A 23405-nucleotide genomic window follows, 5' to 3' on the forward strand; every position below is an offset into this window, starting at 1 on the left:
ATTCACTCGCAGGGTGAATCACATTCCAAGTGTATGTCGAGGTGGGTTGAGGGGAGGGGTAGGCCAGTAAAACTAGGGATTATGATGCCAACATGATTAGAACAGTAAATTGAAACATTTTTTAAATCATCAAATGATAAAACTGTCCACCATCGATTGACGCATAAATAAAAACAAAACTAATAATGATTGGACAATAAAAATAAGGAACAATATTAGGGACGCTGGGAATGATGAGGGAGGAGGAAACCAGATTGCGTAAGTATGTAAGAATGTCAGGCTGTGAACTTGTATTGTCCTCCAGTGAACACCATATAGTCATTTCCTATTTTCTCATAAAACAAAAATTAAAAAACAAATGCCCATTTTGTTTTTCGACTTAGAAGAATATAATTGTCATATGAATAGAATGATACTGAACAAAACGATTTTCTCTGCAAGAATGCTTAAGTTGTTCACCAGCATATGTGTAAATATTCTTGTATTTGTTTGCAATAATCTTCATTAATCGTTATGCAGTTGAAATGTTATTGACTATTATATCACTCATAAAAACAAAGTTATGTTATTTTACCATCATCTACACTAGATACTTGCGGGACCGTATGCGTTCGCAAACGACATTATATTCGTGTTGCGCCCTACATTGTTGCGACGGTAACGCACGCATACTTCATACGCATTTTCCCAAACATAGAATACGCCTGTAACCGTAAGATGTTCAAATATATCCATACACGGGAGTCATGGAAAGCTTCATTTGATAATATTGATATATAATTACATTCACCAATTTTATTCACCCGCAAACGCAGACGCATGAAACAAAAAGATATTATTACAAATATATTGGTCGACCTCCTATGTAAGATTATAATGTGATATATACATTAAGGAAAATGACACATGTCTGTTAAAATTGTGCATACGCGGTTACTTGAATCAAAGTGAACTGTTCCAAACAACACGGTGAATGGATGTACATGTAAATATGATGCCATTACCAACGATTTCTGGGAATTTAGTAGATGCTGTCTACATGCTACATTGGCTCAATTCCACGCTTTAGTCGAGAGGTTGTTTTGAAGAAGATTTTCATTTCGGAGTTAACAAAAGAACAAACGAAATATCAAATAGAATATGTTCATCTAATTTTAGCCAAGTAAAATACAGTTTTAAGAGGGGAATAATTTTACGAATATACCTGTTACCTAAATAACAAGATTATTATTTAAATGCAAATGCAAATTAAAAATGAATGTCTTTATTTGAGTAATAAGTATCCGTTGCTCTTGAAAAGAAAATCCATTTTTAAAATTAGCTTCCTACCACATGTGATATGGAACATTCCTTAAATTATTTTAACACAAATGCAAGGTGAGATAAATAGAAGCGTGTGAATTTTAATTTGTATAGTTTTTGAGAAGTGTATTTCTAGATGGAAGAACCCTACCCCAGAGTATATGTTTACCATATATTATCCGAATAAGTTATTAGTTTAGATATGAATTTTTAGATTTTTTGCAGTTATAACAAACAATTGCACTACAGGCATTTGCATATATTTGCTATTTGCTATAGTAGCCATAGCCACTGAATGGTGAAATAGGCGAATATCTGAGAGTGCATATACCATTCAGCCAATTTCGCCATTGTGTATTTTTGACCAATTCGACATTAAAAACGCCACTCTTTCATGAATTTCAGCCATTAAATGAGATCACTGTTATCATTTTAGGTTAGTATATTCGACTTACTGTTGGAATGTATGTTGGTACTGAAATTTGGCTGGTATTTGATATCACAATATCTCGCTCACTCCTCCACGTCCTCATGACTGGCGACTTCTATACATGCAATGCTGATATGGTTCTACATTTATTGTACCACAGCATTATATATTTCATCTTATTTAGAACAAGCAAAATACACATTTAGAGCACCATACGCAACATTTGAAACATACCGATTTCCATATCTAATGAGGTGATTAATCATGAAATTTATTTCTTTATTTTCTAAAATGAACGAAATAGTGCACAGACAGTATAAATTTGGCCAAACTATGATATTTATTACTATATTAATATGTTATGAAAATCATCAGTATGCAATTTATTGAATATCTTTCTTAGTAAATGTATTTAATAACTAAACCTGACAGCTGAACATTTAAATTTGAAAATTCAGTTTAGTGTGATTGATAACACAATAAATTATTGCGGTTTAAATTGCATTTATTCTTGTTCTGTGGGAGGTATTCGTGCCAGGGGTTATAATTTATGACACTTAGCAATGTGAATAACATTCGTACGTCATTCTTCAAACATAAACACGAATCGTGTGCTGTGTATTCTACAAATGTTAGTGAACACTTCTGATAGGTTGGTTAAGTATAATCTCATCACGACCAAACACGTCTTGATGTATGCTGTCACTGTTCTTTACGAATCATAAGATACCATGCCTTTATTAGTAGCACATGTCGAACTACATATACAATGTTACATAAATGAATCACAAGAGAAAGAGTGGATTAAGGCATAGATGCAGGTTCGTAGGCACTCGGAGTGAAATTTAGTATGTTCCCACTATTCACAATGCTGCGAAATTTTAACGGTCTATAGCCAAGACTATAACAGACAGCGTAACTAGCAAAGAACAACCTAGCCAAGTATTATAGATAATGTCTGGATGAGTACTTCCGAGTTGGGGTATTGAATTTCAAAGCTCTTTTACAGTATTTCTATCGGCCCAACAAAAAAATTAACTGTCCATATACATGATTGAATTTACACTTTAACCCTATTTTAGTTTTCTTTCAAATCAATAAGTGTGCAAACAGTGGATGCGACGATTTCATCTTAACATTTTAAGAACATACTTAGCAACACGTATCGTGCAAGGGTGTAATGGGCAGTATAAATATCTTTACATCTGAACGACATACAAATGGTTAACGTGTGGAGAAAAATGAACAAAATAAAATAGACAACACACACACACACATTACCAAGTCAGCGATAACAAAGTATATTCAATAGTGAAATTTATCCAATTTTTGGTGCAATAACATGTTATCAATATTGGCTTTCCAAGTAAACTGGCGGCACATGAGTGCACCATTGGTGACCCGTTAATATCCAGGCTGTCCTCAGTAGTGTCCGATCGAAATTCTTACTCATAAGAGTAAAAACAATCGACTAGCAGAGAAGCATAATTATATCCATTAGCATGCTAATGCTTCGTTGACATGCCCACCAAACTCCACAAATATATGTCAATCGAATCAATGTTCTGTATAAAAAAATGTTTGCATCAGTTTTGTGTTTTGTACCCAGATATACAGATATTGATAGATTATATCTTTCAAAGTTAATTTGTCATGCTATTTGTAATTTGGTATGTTAGTATAAAGTGTGGAAACGTCGAAGGAAGTGGTATCACACATATCACAAAGGGAATATGCAGCACAAGAACCACAATGCACTGACATGGACATGAAATGACCAAACCAAGTAATCAAAAAACGCAAAATGAAGGATTTTGATCCGAAACTTAGGTGAACCTGCTACAGCTTAAATAAGCTGCGCAAGTAATTGTTTTTTTTTCGGAGTGAAGTTCTCAAATGCTGTCAAGAATGACTGTATGCAGAATTATCAGACGCAAGTTCTTTGACTGAATATTTATAATAATATCTCCTACAAACAAAAACAATATTATTGTCAGCCTTATCATCAGAGACAATCACATATGTTATGGAGAGAAGCAAGACACATGCATGCTTGCAGATCATTGAATATAGATTTGTGTCTACCCGAGCACGATTTAAATTTGTGATGCTTACAATGTGTTAGGTTCAACCTTCTTTTTAAAATCTATTTATTGATATAAACAGAGAACATGGAAAACTGAAACTGTCATCTCATCCCCTGTGGACATTATATCGTCCATTGGTATTGAAAATGCCCGAAGGTCAATCACCCTCTGCACGGGACGACGTTGTCATCAATGAACTATTGTGCTTTTTAGTCAACAAGACGGATGTTCTATCGACAGATATACTTGTAAATTGTGCACAGAAAATTTTGTTGACAATGAGGTCGAAAACGCCAAGCAAACGTTGCACGAGCTTGTTGATGATGATTGTTTATGTGGTCGCATAAAAAACGGCAAGGGCAAAACAAGAAATCCAATAACAATAATGATATTGTTAATCTTATTCACGAGACTGACCCCGATGTTAAGCCATTTTTTGTGGCACTGAATCTATCTACATTGCCCCAAGTGGATATATCTTGTGTTGATGTTTCCACAACGCGAAAAGAAATACGCTCATTGCGTGAAGAAATGTTGGCAGTAAAAGATAAACATCACTTTAGTGGCTATGGGAATGTAATGGATGAAGTATTTAAACTCGGTGCAGAAATTAGCGAATTAAAAGATCATTATAAGAAAGGTATTGATTTGAAGAAAAGTAGTTCAATGATGTATCGCGTGTTGCCGAGCAACAATTTGATGAACCATCGTCGCCAAGTTACAAATTATTTGCAATCAGATAACATTGCTTTACTTGACCACATACCAAATGAAAAGTCGTATGCAAATACTTTAGCCAGCAAGACGGCGGTGAATGCAGTAGCCACGGGTGGGTGATAGAGGTGTCTGACAAGGTAGTTGTCATAAATTACCGTTGACATCTGTTGACAGTGATGGTAGTTTCACCCAGATTAATACACATAGAACAACGCATATCATTGGATCTAATAATGCCGATGACCACTTGTTGTGAATGGGACTTGGTGTTTGTGAGTAGACTATGACCTGATACTACTGCACAAACTGAACATTGAAGTAAAGTGAGAAAAGTTGAATACGAAATTTAAATCTATTAATCAATTATCGAGTGATTATCTCCGCAACCTGCTTAGTGATTCTTTTTGGTCTACTGGTGCCCTCGTCCGCAATTATTATAAAGCAAAATAACAATGTAACTCAGCATAGTTTCATATAATTGCCGTGGTGTTAAATCGTCAATAAATGCCATTAATGAATTCATTGCAAGAATACTGACTTCCAAAATTCCAAAATCAAATATACACTATCAGTGCTATGCCTCGGGTACCACGTCTATGACAGACAACGATAGACTGAGAACTGGTCGGCCGTATGGTGCCGTTGCTGTCTTGTGGAAAAAATCCATTACTGAGTTGTTTACGTGATTGTTAATCAATATAGTGATTATAGGCTTTTAGGCCTCCATCTCAGAAATGAAAGTCTTCGTCTATTTTTCCTGTGTGGATTGTCATGACAACGTGCATTGTTATATGAGCTATCTCTCAAAAACCAAAAGTATTATTGACGATTGTGTATATGTAATTGGTGATTGGAACGCTGACCCAAGGAAACTGTTTGGTAAAAAGCTCGCCCGTTTTGTTCTGACCATTGTTACGTCTGACTATGCGATCCTAAATAGGCAACAGACCCGTTTACCAGCGAAGCACATGACACTACATCTTGGATTGACCATTGTGTGTCCTCGGTTTCTGCACACGATGCCATTCAATCGATTGAACTTTTGCATAATGTTGTTGCTTCCGACCACTTTCCATTGTCTGTTGATATCGAAATTGACGGTTTACCTTCACTGAACATGCCTATAATGCTTAAAACTGTCGAATATCATGTTAATACCAGAGATATACACCGTTATAAAAATGTTACGGACACATTTCTAGAACAAAACAAAACCCCATCTGAAGCTCCATTGTGCAATAAGCTCCGCTGTAGCTGTACTGACCACAATGAAAATATTGCCAAGTTTTACGATAAAATTATGCAGGCTTTGTGTTGATGTTCTGAATTTTTACGCCACGGTAACGATGTCGCAATGGTGCTTTTCCTTGATGGAATAATTATAATAGAAATCTCTACGATCAAGCGCGGGATGCCTTTAAAATTTTGGTTGATAATCAGAAACCTTAAAATGGTCTCATGTATGCCACTACGAGACGGGATCGTACGTTGTTTAACCTGCTATATGTATTTACCGAAGTTTAGAAAATACAGCACGTTCAGTCGGTCTCGCCACAGCTATGAAAGATTGTGATCGTAAGGCATTCTGGTCTGAGGTTCGTTCTATTAATAGTAACAATACTCCATTGTCTTCAAATGTCGAAGGATGCTTAGGGCACGGTAATATTGCCGACATGCGGAAACAACGCTTTAGCTCGTTATCAACTTCAGTGAAGATTAACCGCCATGAAAGATTTGTGAGATGCTGGCTTTCCCGCGAACAATCTGGAGATCTGCATTATATTTGGTATTTCAAGGCTGTACATAAATTGCGCATTGGTAAATCTGCTGATGATGATGGTATCGCGTCAGAACACCATAAACATGCTAGCGAAATACTCTACCTTATGCTCGCGCTTGTTTTTAATTCGATGCTGATCCACGGTTTTCCTCGTTAGGATTTTATGAAAACAGTCCTGATTAGTATAGTTAAAACAAATCAGGTGACTTAAACTGCAAGGATAACTACAGGCATATTGCCATTTCCATTGTCTCTTCTAAATTTTTAGGAACTATTCATGGTTTCCTAGACACGGATGATGCTCAATTCGGGTTTAAGCCTGGGCACTCTACGAACATGTGTATTTTTAGATGCCACCAAGGTATTTGAAAGTGTCAACCATTGGTACCTGTATTAAAGGTTGATTGACAGGGGTCTACCTGGTTATATTATTCGCATTTTATTTGTTTGGCATCGTACTCAGCTGTTTACTGTTTGCTGGGTGAATTCTATTTTTACTCTGTTTTCTGTGGAAAACGACGTTCGGCAAGGTAGCATTATTTCGCTTTTACTTTCAACGTGTATATTGATGACCTCAGTTCTCGTTTAAATTTATCTAAAGTGCGCTGTTGCGTGAGCGGGATTTTTTATTAACCCTCTGATGTATACGTATACCGATGACTTGTTTATCCTTAGCCCGCCCATCGCCCGTTAATATTATTTACCATTCTACGATTTTATGTACTTTGGTCCTCGAAAGAGTGTCCGTTGAAGTAGTGTAATTCCATCGTATATCTTTGTGGCTCTAAGCTTCAAATTGTGCACAAGCACGTTTATTTAGGATATGTCGTTGCTGATAATTGCATGGATAATGAGGACATAAAACGGCAGATTCGATCATTCTACGGCAGAGCCAATGTATGGCTCCGATTTTTTTAAGCTGCAGTAATAATGTTACAATGACATTATTCCGAACCTTTTGCTCGAGCATGTATTTTCGCAGCTCTGGTTTCAATATAATCGTAAAAGTATGTATGATCTCTGTGTTGCGTATATAGTTCTAGCGGTATGTTTGTGTCCTCCAATATTCCTACATTTTACGCTCTTAGACGAAACATGCTTTATTCACTTTATACGCGTTTAACTAAAAGTGATAACAGGATTGTTGTAGTGCCTTTATCGTCTGACGCGCATTTATGTTCAAAGTTTATGTTATGTAGTGTGAACTGTATACCATGCAATAAAGACAGATTATTCCATCAATTGATTTTTCGAGGTTCTCTTAATGTAGAACCACACGGTATGTATGTATCATTAATATTTAATAGAGAGTATGCAACGGCATGTTGATTTTTATTGAGAGTAGTTCACTGTCAGATTAATCAATATGATCGGTGGGGCATAGTTTTTCGTCAGTGGTAACTCGAACCGGATCGGACCTAAATAAAACGGAATATAACAACGTAATTCCGGTTAAATGAAAGATTTAATGAAACCCACATGTATGTATGAGTAATAGAATTGATGAAATCAATTAAAGCACTAAACGTCGGTATACGACTAATGCCGGGCGAAATTCAAGTAATCAGCGCTATCTACTTACACCGTGCGGTTCGATGATTATCTCCTGGTTACAAGTATTATCATCAACATAACTACAAGATACAGGATACCTTGTTTAACCGAAAATGTTATAGTCGTTCGACCTGTTTATAAATTACAGGTGATTCTCCGGTAAAACGCTGACAAACGTCAACAGGAATCAGAATTTATTAGATCTATCGTAACGTTTGCGAATACGAATATTACTTTTTGACCGCTGAAAAGTCAACACTCGAATATATCGACTTCCAAATGCGCAAATCTGATTGGCTGTTAGGACTATGAGGTATAATAATACGTAATACAGGTACTATTTTATCGTTTGCAAGATTGAATTCAAATTATATTAATCTCTATTCATTTCATACGTCGATACATGTTGCAAGCATACTGCAATTCGATTTGATATGTGCCACTTTAGAAAGTATCATATTAATGCACAACATGATTGACACTTAACCACAATTAACTAATTTAGTCTTTTAGGATACATCGTCTAGTGTATATATGATTCGAAATTTCTGTCACTTTTCCCATCTACACTGACACAATGCGTATTTGTTAGCGTATAAGTTGCTTAAATAAAACGTAATTAACTGCCATATCCATATTAACACACAGTAACATTTTAATCTCGCAGTGAACATGGTATTGGAGATATGTAGGAAGAACGTGTATTTAATACTATGTTAGACGCAAAGACTGTAACAAGATATCGACTCATGGCATTGTCTGTTCATTTATTAGGTATTATTGTCGCTTGAAGTAGCATTGCAATTTTAAGAGACACATTTTACGAGCCTCGAGACACGTTTATTAATTTGAAGTGCTATATAAGGTGTATATGTCTCTTGTGCTCATTCAATGAATAATTTCTATATGCGTATAAATATAATCATCAAACAAGTTCGCGAATATAGGTTAAGGCCACAAAGTGACCAATATCACTTGAATGCTAAGTCGTGATTTAAACATGTACAGTGTATGTAACATATGTTTATATGACGTAACATGTTGTGCTGAAGCAGGACAGTCTCATTGCTGAAGTATATTATTACAATTATTTAATTACAATTCACTTTATTAATGTATTGCACAACATTTCCCCAGTAGTTTGTTATCTCACAGCCATTAAAATAGTTAACCAGTTAACCGGAAATAAAGTCTCGGGTGCATTTCCAAACTCTGTCAAATTAATTACACTGTTCAACTTTTTAATTTTTCGATTGTGGAGTGTTGTACTTTTATGATGTATTGCACATTGTCAGTCAACCGTCGCATGTCACGTAAAATATACAAGAAAATTAGATTTATCTCATCTCATTTGAATGTAATTTGAACTTTGTACTGACATAATTTTATTTCAGATATAAATATTTGCCCAACAGCTTAATTGATCATATTATAAAAACACCGAGCCGATTTACTTGTATTACGACGCATTGTGTTGAGAGGAATAGAATCACCGTTTTCTTAACAGAAAAAGATTATGTTACGTAGCTGAGAGATGTTATATTGGCAAACATTTCTCGCTAAATAAGCATGTGACCTAAATTTAAATGAAAAATAAAACTAATTAAGGGGATCAAGGTACAGCACAATGTAAATACTGGACTTTTTTTATAATATTCTATTTATATCAAAACACTTTCCAATTTTGTAAGCATACTTCTATGATCCAATTTTGTAATTAGATATTTTATGTTAAAATTCTATATCCAGGAAAAAAACAGGGCAAATGTAATGTAACTTCGTATGTTATACTGATCATTTTTTACGGGATTAGACGCATGACTTGGTCGTTCGTGCTCACATTTAACATTTAACATTATACATTTTTTCACCGGAACCCGTATAAATTTACTCTCGAGTGTTAATCATATTTGCATAACAGACAACAGGAGGTTGTTTTAAATCGCCATGCGTCTGATCGGAGAGGTGTCATCTGGAATCTCATAATCACTGCTCGATCTTCTTACTGCTCATTATGTATGTAAATCTACCCAGCTTCCGATGTATAAATGTTTGCAGATAATTCCAAGATATTCAAATTAATTCATGCAGGCTCTGATTGTAACATCCGGTATTCTATATGGCATCTCAGTTATCTGCCAACCCTACAAAACCATTTTCTCTACAGTTTCGGCAAAAAAAGACAATGCCTTGTTCTAGAAACTCTGCATATGTACTACAGAGCCTGGAATAGCAAATGAGCTGGGAAATGTATACCCACCAGGTAGTAGCGAGAGAGGATATTGCTGCAAAGATGTGGAAAAATGGTGACAATAACATTATTTCTTTAGTCACATAGTCGAAAGCTGGTCTTCAGGGTCTATTCGGTACATATATATGAGAAGGAAGCAAATGACAGATTCAGTAGTCTATCTAATTGCAATAAAAATCATTCCCCAACGGCATAATGAATCACAAATATATCACGCCGATGTATTCATGTTACGACGCGACGTGCTATTTAGGATGTGATCACCTTATTTATATTGTCATTGTGTTTATATATTTATTGTAACCATGTATATAATTTGGTTATTTTACCTGTTGGCTAAAGTTTAATGATACAATGCGGTCGAAAACATATTTTTTATTATTGTTGTCACATAAACGGGACTATGATGAACGATAAACTAAAAATGCGTTTGCGGGATACACAATAGTATTCGTTAGATTGAAATTGAAAATAACTGATACGCATGCGCAGTGATTGTAATGTGTGCTACAAAATAACATTTACAAGGTATAATAAATCATAGTCCTATGTAATATAACAGTATCAAACAACAATATTAGAGCTTGCATTTTTTCGGCCTTATTGCATCTTTAATAAAATAAAAAATAAAATAAAAATAAAACAATTATGATAAGTCGTAAATGTCGGCCACTTTGATCTTTCATTTTATGGGGTATACTGTGAGAACTACGGTAACCTCATGTCGTATGGAATGTATATTATATTTTTGTAAGGGTACATTATATTTTTGTAAGGGTATATCAAAACCGTGTTTGATTACACTTTCTAATTTTGTACCGGAACGCTGGGATATATGACACGTAGACAATGGAATAGAGTTCAATCATGATGCGCATATCTGAGTTCGTTTAATTTCTGATTCTGTGTGTATGACTATAAAAAACGCTGTTAAAACTATACAATACCAGTTGGTTCTACATTGCTATGACTAACCCAAACATTTTTTGTTAATGATCAAATACAAAATCAATACAATGTCATATCGAAAGAATAAAACACATAAACGAGATGTTTATATCCACTACAGTATGAGGAAACATCTGGAAAAAGTTGTATTATAAAATAGTTCAGGCAATATAAACTCATGCTCATGTACAATTCACAATTTCTAGCCTCACACTCTCATGTAAAAATATCTGATCTTATTTATTAATAAAGCATGCGCAGTAGTTTAAGAATCTCAAAGAATCGCAAAGTTAAGTAAAGGTATGTTAACTGGTGCATAAAATACGCGAAATACAAAGTTGTATACAAAAGTTAAAACCAACAAAATGTTGAATAAACTCAACATACAAAAAATTAAAATTTTACCAGATACAAATTCAATAAGCTTATGGCTGGCATGGATGGCAACGCCAACCGGCTAAATACAGTGAATGAAATTTTGCATACAAAGTTGATACAATATGGCGAAAGACTGATGAAGTGCGCATGCGTGGGGACTAATGCTTATATCATAGAATTGCGCCCTCACAATATGATTAGTCGTAATTCTTTGTTTCTTTTCGTTATCGATTTGTCGATATATTCTATATCTACATAAATAACTACATGTATATCACGTTTTCTAATATTGAACATGAATTATTGCTTAATAAGACAACGCCCTTGGATGGTGCCCAAAAAGAAAATAATTGTGAATGAACCTATCCTTATTCACTCAACAGGACAACCATATCCTAAAGATACCGCGCCGATATACTCATAATATGACGCAACCTGTTGAGAAAGAACTTGTTTTTCGAAATAAAATATTTTACGTAGCTGCAAGTAATTTTTCGCTGATTGCTTAATTGTCTCAGTTTTTGTATGTGTTTTTCTGTGCTGGATTCTTTGTATTTTTCTGACATTTTAGTATTGATTTTTACCGCCTTTTTACTTTCGATTGTAGAATAATCCGTCAGGTGTGTCATTTCTACATTGATATATTTGACCACGGAAATCTCCATAACGGATTGATAAATGAGATTGTGAATATATTGATTATTGCTATACGTTGTCATATGAAAAAATCACATTGGCATGATATATAGTAACTAACTTAGTAATACATTGCTTTAATGAGTGGATATGAACGGTATTTCTCATTCATTCTGGTCTACGTGTATACGTTTTACAGGTAAAATGTTGTCTTGAACAGATATATTCATGTGTATCATCTGAAAATTTAGTAGTTATAATTCAATAGTATAGTAGTATAATTCAATTATTGAATGAGCGTGTGAACGACACAAGTTACTAGAGTTATTAGATACTTAGAGGACACGCTTGTGCCCGTTTGACAGGTAAAATGTTTGTCTTGAACAGATATATTCATGTGTATCCTTGGAAAATTAGTAGTTGTGTATATAGACATGATTTTCTTTTGTTGCAACGTACGTGGTACAATACACACATCCATTGACAACAAAATAACACATCTTGACCATATATCTATTTTTTGAGAAAGGAAAGTGAAGACAGGTTATATATGACTGCAATGACTATGAACGATTTGTATAGGAACTGCAAGATTATTTCAACAAATCACATTATGCTCATTTACATTCTGACAGGCATCCGTAGTAATTTCAAGTACTACAACAGTGAAATATTAAAAGAAAACCCACACAAAAGCATATCTATCTATACGTTCACATAATCCAGGTTTAAGATTGGGATTCAACTTAAAATACGGGACCTTCAGCAACTTTTGAATGAGTTATAAACGTGCATAAAATATATTCACTTAGAGTTATTAACTACATTCGAGTGTATACTCCTTCCCTAGTACAACCTCCATGTTACTCGAATTGAGGGTAACATTTTTTTACTGAAACTGGTTCAAACCCACCCAACAAAATACCCTGGCTAAGCATTTCAATCACCATCTATTGGGAGAAAAACATTCTCTTTTCCTTCAACCTGTCAATGTGATGAATTAATCTGGAAAGAATGTCTTGATCATTGTACAATAGGGTTTTGTACTGAAAAAAGTGTTGATATATATTTTCATCTCTATTGCCTTGTTTACGTTTACCATCGGATGTATATTTTCAAGAAAAACGAACTACATTATTACATGAGGCGTGTAAAATATCCCTAAAGGCTTCTTACCTTTTTTTATAATAATGACAACGTCCGTCTTTTTACAGACAACAACAGCTGATTTAAATCTAAAAAATGTAACACCCGGAACCCTCACGCGAATTTGAGATGGATATCGACGGTTGTAAAACGAAAAACTAAATTTATGATCTAATAAAAAAGTTAGTAGAAAATTTGTATTTACAATGTATGTCTGGAAATTGGATATTTGTATAATTAATGATATCATGTGATCTGCTCCTATTTAATTCAAATCCTTTTATTCCTTGGACAAAGTTATTTGTAAGTGTGTGTCTATAACTAATCTCTGCGAATAAGATATGCAGATAAATTTTGAGGTCATGAGGTTAGGAAATAGTTTATCCAAATTTTTTTTATCCATGGCCATGGTACATAAGTAGTAAATGAACAGCAATAACAAATCTCTGGAAATTAAATATTTTATAATTTTTAAAGTAATTTAACCAGCTAAGTCGCCTCATTACTCGGTAGTAAATGCGTATCTGTAATAGATCTTTTGAAATTATATATTTACCTGGTTAATTAGGTCACATGACTAGCTAAAGATGTGTTTAACTCTTCTCATCCAGATGGACAGAGAGCAGTAAGAATTTGTATCTGCAAAACATACTCCACAATTGATTAATTACCCTGTAAATCTAGGTGTTTTGAAATATGACACATTGTTGACCCTACTTTAAAATTACTGTAACTGTTTTATAATTAAACATTTTTAGTGTATTGCGATAAAACATTTAAAGCTTTCCCCACTTTAAAACATTTAAAGCGTTTATAATCTGCATAATTGTCCGGGATATTTTTTGTACATAACACATTATGTAAAGTATTGAACAGTGTTCCCAACAGAAACATGTATACAAATGTATATTATCACAGCACTGTTTAAGTGATTTTACTTGATACACATTTTGAAATGTTTTTCCACCAGGGACATGTATAAAAAGTGCTCATTATCACAACAATTTTATGATCACGACACGGAGAAAAGTGTCTCAACCGAAGACATGATTTAATAAAGTGCTTACTACTACAACTCTCTGAAAAGTGATTTCACTTGACAAACATTTTGAAAAGAGTTTTCACCAGAAATATGTATTGAAAAACTTTGAAAAATGATTTCACACAAAACACAAACTGAATATTGACAAGTGCTTGCAAAATTTTAAATGTATTTACACTGATAACATGGTATCATTTTGAAAGACAAAATATATCAAATGATGCGTTTCACGAACAAGCACTTTGCACTATTGTACGGTAATCATAACAAACGATGAACATAATCAAGTAAGTATTTATTCGAGTATGACATTTAAAAACAGACATATATAGTTGTTGTAATATATATTATCAATCACATGAAGAAGTGTCAATGAAATGTGTGCAGCTGAATAAATGTGATTGAAATTCAAAACTTTCGTGAAACTGTACATACAATACCCAATAATTGTTGATATTAATGAAAGTGCTCAATCTCTTTCCATGTGGTATTGTTGTCTAGAATGACGTCTCTTCGGGACATCAAATTCCTGAGAAAAAAATAGTGGGACATATAAAAAATAATTTATTTCATTTATTGCGATTCCATTCACACTCAATCCTCGAATCTGCATACATGCACTACATTTAGTCTATTTTTATCATCTTTCACAATTCTATACGTCAAATGGTTTGATTGCTTATTTTCACACTTTTAAAATCACCCCCAAAACGATATTTACCTAACCAGAGTTCTTCTGGCATAGAGGACGATGGCACTAGACCAACAATAACCCATATTAAAAAGATACAATTAAGGTAGAGATGCAGGTTCGTGGGCACTTGAGAGTGATTTTTTTTGCTTTTTATTATTCAAACAGTCTTGGCTATAGAATTTTGTAGAGTTGTGAACATACTCAAAAAACGATTTTAAAATATAGATAACAGGTGCAAACATTCTCTTTTTTGAATGCTTAGCAAGATTTAGCAAGGCTGCACGTAAATAATAAAAAAGAAACATGGTGAAAAAAAGAAATGACGGGATCTCCATATTATGCACTATATTTAATTTTTAACAAAACGATAATACATTTAAATTTGGAACAGTTACAGCCATTTTAATTATGAGCATTAGCAAACTTCTCACTGAGTGAATTGTTATGCAAATTAGCAATTATCTCAGCTTCTTTTTAGTGCACATCCCTGAACTTAAAAGAAATAGCTCCTAGACGCTTTGACCTTTTGTTTTGAAATTTCCACAAATGATTGACATGTGTTTATCTTCAAAACGCCGTCGGGGCTTTATTTTTGGTTGAACAGTGTTACAACAATCACAACTAGCCTTGGTGTTAATTTATGCATAAACTTGGAGTAGTGAAGTTTGAGCTGCTCTCCTGCAAAATTGAAAACTGGTGGACAGTTTTCAAGACGGTACTTTCTTTATAGTAAACATATGTACCCATAAACCAATTTTGACAGGAAACAGAAGCATGGTTTAGAAGCTATTTTTGTGCATATTTCAAACTACAGTGTCCATAAAAATAACAGTGTCCTTAATTCCGAACAATAGCAACATCATCAATCATTAATTTAGATAGTGTAAGGGAAATACTTTGCAATAATAGACTATTTTACATCTTGTTCATTCAAAATAGTACGGTATATGATATCTTTCTTGAAAAGCAGAGTTTAAAATCTGTTTTATTAAATTCTCGTTTCCTACATGATTATAATTACAAAGCTGTCTTTGTGATTCTGCTATGTGTAACAGTTGCTAGGGACACACCCATGTAATGTGTAATAGTTGCTAGGGACACACCCACCTCTCCCCTGTGATGAATGATGACACTATGCATCTAGTAGTGAAGTTTATTTATTTTGGGTTGCTTGAAATCGCTTGTATGCATAAAATGAGGTCATGTGTTCACCTTTTTGGGCCTAGTTTACGCACAAATGAATATTTCACTTGTATCACGTATAGTATGATATTCACAGCTTTATATCGTTTGCCATAAGTGAGGTCGTGATTACTGGGATATAATATTATAAAATTATTTAAAGCATGTACACACCAAATAAGACAGTGGTTTGATTATATATGAAAACATTGTAATCTTCTTACTGAATCAAGTCTAGCCAACAATGTGCCCTCTATATCGGTTTCTTAGATGCACAAAAATCATTTAAAACATTCCAACAACTCATTTGGTCTAAAAGCTAACATAACTCCATACCTACATGCAACATTTTGAACTCATAATGATATTCTTCAAAAATTATAGCAACCGATTCAGTTGAAACTATAGGTTGTTATTTAGGAAAACAGTCCATTCACTGTGACTGTGTTCATGTCGTAATTCGTATGTTATGATAAGTAGAACCACATCTGTTCATGTACTTGAATGTAAGTTATGTAGTTGTTACATTGACTGGCTATCGTTATTAAATATAACATTACACTTCCGATGGACACCTGCGAGTTTGATTTAGTAACATAATTAATAGAAGAACACATCTGGCGAACAATACTGGTTCAATGTCATAAACAGACAACATTAACAACCGAACTCATGCAGTGTGACCGTCAAATAGACAGATAAACTATGATGTCAAACATTTTCTTTACTCGCAGTTTTCGGTAAGTCAAAAAACAATAATAAGCTATATGCAGTTCTAATAATAATTGAGTTATACACGTTTAACATCAACTTTATATATCTACGTTTTCGCCAATCCTCATTGGAAATATTGATAAAATCGCAAACACTCGTATTACACTTTACAGCGTCGTCGAAATAACAACTTGTCATTGATTGGCTAAGAAGTTAAGGCCAATGAGCAAAAGGAGAAAACAATCAAAATGTATTTTTAGAAGAAAAGTGAAATTGCAAAGGTTAGTTTATTTTCATAAATAAAATAAAATTTTCAAATACAAAACCATTTTCAAATGTAAAAGTAAGATTGCAAATGTAAATCTATTTTCAAGTGAAATTACAAATATATAAGTTGAATTCAGATTTTAATTGTTGCTTATGCTTTCAGGTTTGATGTTAATACTAATTGTGATATAAACAAAGCAATTTTAAAATGCACATACAAATGTTATTCATGAATGCGTGAAATAACCTGGCACTTTTCAAAATACCTAAACATTCCTCTCCTTGAACGTACCTACATAGTTGAAAGTTGAAGCTATTGTAATTATTCATCGAACGAAATGTTCTATAACCCACAAACATTTTACCTTGATTTACCAGATATTTCATGTACTCATTTTTAAAACTAGAAATCGTTGTGATCAGGACCCCTTATGACGTTCAGTTATATCGCAAAATGTTAAATTAATTTGAAATATAATGTTCTAAATTGGTTACGGTGGTTTGCGCTGTTCACCCCGCCGCTTTCGCGAACATCCGGGCATTCTGTTTGATCACTCGTTCTCAGTCGAACGTGAAACGACAATTAAAATAATTCCAATTGCACAAAATATAGAGTTGGGGTTCATAAACAGCTATAAGTACAACATTAAAGCAGACCGTGGTCGTGCATATTTGACGATTCAAAGAAATTGTAGTTATATTTTACTCTATGATCTGAAGAACCGCGTGTCCAAATACATTTAATGTTACTGAGGCGGCAATTTTATTACATGCACAGGTGTTTAAGTTTAATACATGTCCCATTACAGCTCCTCTGTTTAATTGCGTTTTACATTTAATTAATTATCATAACTCTTTTTTGTGGATCACAAAGCAGACAGGATTTATACTGTAATCGAGGTTACAATTTTTCCCATCGATACGTGAAAGAGTCTAAAAACAGAATTTTAAAATTAGGTTTTGACCAATTTTTAGACTTTTTAAATAAGGACAGTAGAAATATTATATTACGTCAAATGATAACATAAACTGTGCCTGGCAGGTACGTGCCACACTTGAAGTTGAAACACAGTATTTTCTGGAAATGAAATTTAAAATGTGTTATTAAACCTCGCCATACAATCACTAGAGCTGAGCAGAATGGTATTATGTTATATAAATTCAAATGGAAGAGGCAAATACATATATCTGGGTAATTTAAAAATACAATTCAATAGAAAGTTTGAATTTCAAATAAAATCATGTTAAACAATCATGCATTTCCAGTAATGCAGCAACATTTGAATTATTGACGAATATAATTAAATATTAACAACAATTAAGTGCCAGACTGCGTATATGTAACAAGAAATGTACATGGATTCCGTGTGTTGATTACGTATAATGCATTTTATCTCCAGGCCCTCAAGGTAGTTAATCAATAAGTCTCATATTGTACCATTTCGCGAGTCCCGACCTTCCCGTGTCGCCTACTACTCGTGAATGATAGAATATTGTGGGAACAAACATACTGGACGGGTGGTTACGCAAGATTATTTATAGCTGGTTACTGAAAGTTTTGCACTTGAACATTTATTATACATCTGATCAGGGAGGAGCAATCACATTTGTTCTTCCATTACTACACTACAGTTATGGAGTTCTTCCCCACTTTCAAACTAATGTACGCTTACTTAGGTTACAATAGATCAGTTTGTCGTCACAGATGCGAAACACACACGTCAAACGTCTTTTAATAGCATCCTTAGCAAAAGTTTCTTTTACACAATTTGTTGATTTTTTTCTGTCAATACATTGTATTAGAAAAGTAGGAATTATTTACTGCACAATTTATAACGCGTATACATTTGGACAGGATGTATTTAATTGGATTTATAACGCATTAAATTTATCATAACGTGAAAAATGATGATTGCGTGAGCAAAGCAAATATATGTTGAAAGTAAATTAAAAATTCGAAAAATACACAAGCGGAACAACACTAATAATCGTTATATTCGGTTAATGCGAATATACAACTAAACAGTCGTATCAGCAAAATAACATCGGAATATAGATTCCATTAATAGCATACTAGGAATCATTTCTTATTACTCAACATACAGTATATTGTGTTATTTCTTCGAGTTATTTAGTTACGGAAGTGGACTGGTATAGTTCGACATGTCAGCAAATTACATTCCAATATTGTAAAACACATACAGTGTGTTTTACAGCAATCGAAGTTGGCAGAATTAAATCTTTTCAATCATCGATTTGAACATAAAGTCACGATGATGATTGTATCATCATAGATGAATATATGATGCGTTTTATGTTGAAACTATTTATAAACGGAATTACATCATCAATCAGAATATATCACGCCAAATATAACGAACATCCAAATCACAGAATGTAATAAAGCGTGTGTTATTTGACAACGAAAATAAATTCATTGTAAATCATTCGATTACTGTCGAATAAACGTATTCCCAAGCGACGTTTGTTCGGTATGGTTTCCATGTGAAGTTCTGTGGCATAATGCGTGTGTTTACACTCATATATAAAATAGTTCAAAATGAGTATATGATCCATTTGATATACGACATTTTCTTTATTTGCTGTAATTTATTGCGACAGTATTTGTTATACAAGGGCAAATGTCAAATGTTTTACATTTATTTGTAATCCCGGAACACATCAAAAACACATTAGTGATGAAAATGAGGTGAAAGTTTAAATTAGTTCGGAAAATTACGATGTGTTTGTTATTTCGTTAACAATTTCTTATTAATAACAATGGCATCTGACTATAAACCCATTTAGTGTTGCGCTTCGCGGATGGTTGCGTATAGTTAAATAAGAATAGATTACCTCATTTCAAACGGCCCAGCAGTTTGTTGTGTCATAACTTAACTTTTACAATGAAACCTTTATTATATCTTTATTATATCATACAACGTTAATACAAAAAATAACGATTGACTATGACTTGTTTAGAATTACAACTTTTTACATGTGTAAAACTTTTATATATTAAATCAGTTCTTAATGGTGTTGTTGCAGGAATAGATTAATACACTTCGAATAAAGATGGTTTGCAATTATCAATCCTGTCTCGAAAATAAAAAAAAATATAAATATATAATAAAGCCTAATAAAGAAAATTGTGTTTGAATTATTTGACATGCTTAGTAATATAATAAATGCAACAGTTGCAGCTTTAATAACAATATATCCGCAGGGTTTCCTGCCATCTGAACACGTGCATTTTCTTAGATTAAGTTGTGACCGAGTTTTAGCGTCTTAGGTATCACCAAGTCACCGAAACACCATGTTTTACCAGTTGAAAAACAGTAATTTGTACAAATAAATAACATTACTTGTTGTAATTTCTCAATTAAAACATTTGTTTGATAACTATCTATATTTTATTTTTAGGTTCTGAAAATGGTACTTGTTGTGATTGTTGCTTTTTTTGTCTGCTGGATCCCTTTACACAGCATACGTTTAATCACCATGTTAAATCCGTCGGTTCTGGAAGTTGATGGTTCAGGGCCCACCGTTGTGCGACTATATTTTACATTTCACTGGTTAGCCATGGCGCATAGCTGTGTGAATCCAATGATATATGCATTTCTTAATAAGAAATTTCGAGTAAGTCGTACATGGCGTCCTTTCTACTTTTCCTTTTCTTATATTAGGAATTATATATTTCTTGTTAAACACATTTTACGGATACAAGAAAAGTATATTTATTATCTATATAATCTCAATAACCCTTTTTCTTGAGTGTCGAATTACGTCAATAATTAAGGGTACATGCAAACGACATGTGGGAAACCCAGGTTACACTGTAGAGGGTATAGGGCTTATGTGTACGATTTGAAACAAAATTGACTTTAAATTGTCAGCAAAAGGTCAAGGAAAGTAGAAAAAATAAATCATTATTTAGCTTATATACAAATTCACAGACTTCCATTCATAGTCATCTGGCGTACAAATGATAATAAAATAAATGCGAATCATTTACTGCAGTCTACTCTATGTGGCAGCCATTTTGAATACGGCTTGATATTAAATGAAGAGACAAATTGAGAAACGGGATTTTTAGATTCCTACAAATCAGACTAAAAATACTAAACTTTCACAACCAAACGATTCATTTGGGCAACTTTAAGCCAACCGTTAACACAATTCGGCGGATTTCGTCGTTGTTGTTGAAACGAACACCTAATTAAATGAACCCAGAACACTTTCCCTGGGTATTTGAAACCGATATCGTTTCCAGTATGTGTAAACTACATCATTCACACTGTAACGTGTTTCTAACATTATTGTATTTCAGGTGGATCTGGCCCACAAGTGTTGTTGCGAAAGAGAACAATCACACAGTTTCTTTCAGAGCAAAAAGGAGACAATGGGTCAATCTTCAGTCATGCAGACAGGTAATGTGTACTCTCTGCAAAAGTTATCACTGCGTCGTGCATCCAATAAAAAGAAGTCCCATGTCAAACATGATGAATATGACAGCAACACAGACTCAACAAAAAGCAAACGGGGGAATTCACAGTTGGAAATTGATAAATATGGCGGCAGTACAGAATCAAATAATAGTGAACGGAAGAGTGCACAGTTGGAAATTGATAAACATGTCGGCAACACGGAATCAACCAAGAGCGAGTGGGGGAATTTACAGTTAGACATTGATACACGTGGAGGCAATACACAGTCAATGAACAATGAAATAAGGAATGAACAAGTGTAATCGGGTAACATGGCAACAGTCTATCCTAACAGTAAATAATTACATGGCGGTAACTAAAACACCTGGTCAACAATAAACGAGACATGAATTAATTAGATTCAGCCACACTGGTCCTGTAACATTGGTAATGCTTGTTCAGCTGTGTCTCGAATTTCTTGGTTATTCTATATATTAAGTAAAATAGTTTAAAATTCAGTCAAGCAATCTCTTGCAAAAAGTGATATTTCACATTCGACACCGGCGCATTCTAATTTTAGGATGAAGCTCAATGTACATTTAAAATCCCATAAATACTACGGTTATACATATATAAACCAACCGACCAACCAACAACAGACGGAATATCGTGCAGTTGGCATATCATAAACCAACAACGAATGGAATATCGCGCAATGCACAACCAACAACCAGCAATGAAAAACAAAACAAGGCATAATTGGAATTAAAATATAACACCAGACCAACCGACATGAACAGGGCAATGGGCAGTTAGAATATGATAAACATGGCAGGTGCACCAACCAACCAAAATAAAAAATAAATACGATAGACGTGGCGGTATTTCATTACGAACACAGGTGGGAACTGATAAACATGGCGGCCCTGCACGACCTACCAAATGGGTACAATGTATCAGGTGACTGGGCAACTGGAATGTGATGAAAATTACGTGATAATAAAACCCAAAATAAAGTGAGTGACCCAGACGCTTGCGAAATTTCATATATTAAATATATTTCCGAAACAAAACATATTAACGCATTCTGGAGATACATGGCGACACAGAGCCACAACGGAATGACAATATAGCGACAAAGCCCGATAAGCATTGACTCTATTCATAATTTCATATATTATAATCTCGTATTGATGCATAATTATTACCTTGCTCATCTTGCTCGTATTAATCGTTTGTTGTACAATAATAAGATGAATTATCTGGTTTCGATTCAGAAACCCTTTTGTCACAAAACGTATATTCAAGTTTTCATTTACTACTAAATATTGCATATCATTGTGGTTGTAGATATTAACTTATTTGCACAAATCGGTATCAGTCACTGTTACTGTTGCAAAGTAACTATATGATATATGAAATGATAGAAGATTAATTCACGTGAATGTCGCAAAAACGCAAAATAAAAACAGAAATATTGAAGAAAATAAAAAAAGGTTTATTTATCCTAGTGTCATTTCATATTTACTCGGCGTGTAATACGTGTTTTATTAGGGCGATATCCCTGGGCGTTCTGTGTTGCCATTGGTCATAAATAAGTTCGCGCACATAATAGGAGTTTTATCGCACATCAATGTTCATGAATGTATATAGAATGTAATATTATATATCCCTGATCATAAAGTACATGTTAAATATTCATTTTTCAATGTATGTTATTGTATGGTCGTTTTTCATTCTTGTTTTTTATGGTAGGTAATATTATTTAAAGATAACCACGCTAGTATAATGGAATTCAATGTATCATTTTACTACCTTTTCATAATCAACGTTCTCATATGGTTCACTAA

The 23405-nt window shown here is 33.7% G+C and overlaps 1 protein-coding gene across 1 annotated transcript in view; it reads left to right on the forward strand.

The window, feature by feature from the left end:
- Window positions 1-22073, forward strand: part of LOC102806155 (uncharacterized) — a 37495-nt gene extending 15422 nt beyond the window's left edge. The window contains exons 2-3 of the mRNA XM_006813982.3: window positions 20552-20767; window positions 21459-22073. Of these exons, the coding sequence (XP_006814045.2) occupies window positions 20552-20767; window positions 21459-21878 (636 nt within the window). The 3' untranslated portion in view covers window positions 21879-22073. The remainder of the gene's footprint in view (window positions 1-20551; window positions 20768-21458) is intronic.
- Window positions 22074-23405: the final 1332 nt, after the last annotated feature.

This window comes from Saccoglossus kowalevskii, chromosome 19 (genome assembly GCF_978046115.1).
Source record: "Saccoglossus kowalevskii chromosome 19, keSacKowa6.1, whole genome shotgun sequence".
Lineage (NCBI taxonomy): Eukaryota > Metazoa > Hemichordata > Enteropneusta > Harrimaniidae > Saccoglossus > Saccoglossus kowalevskii.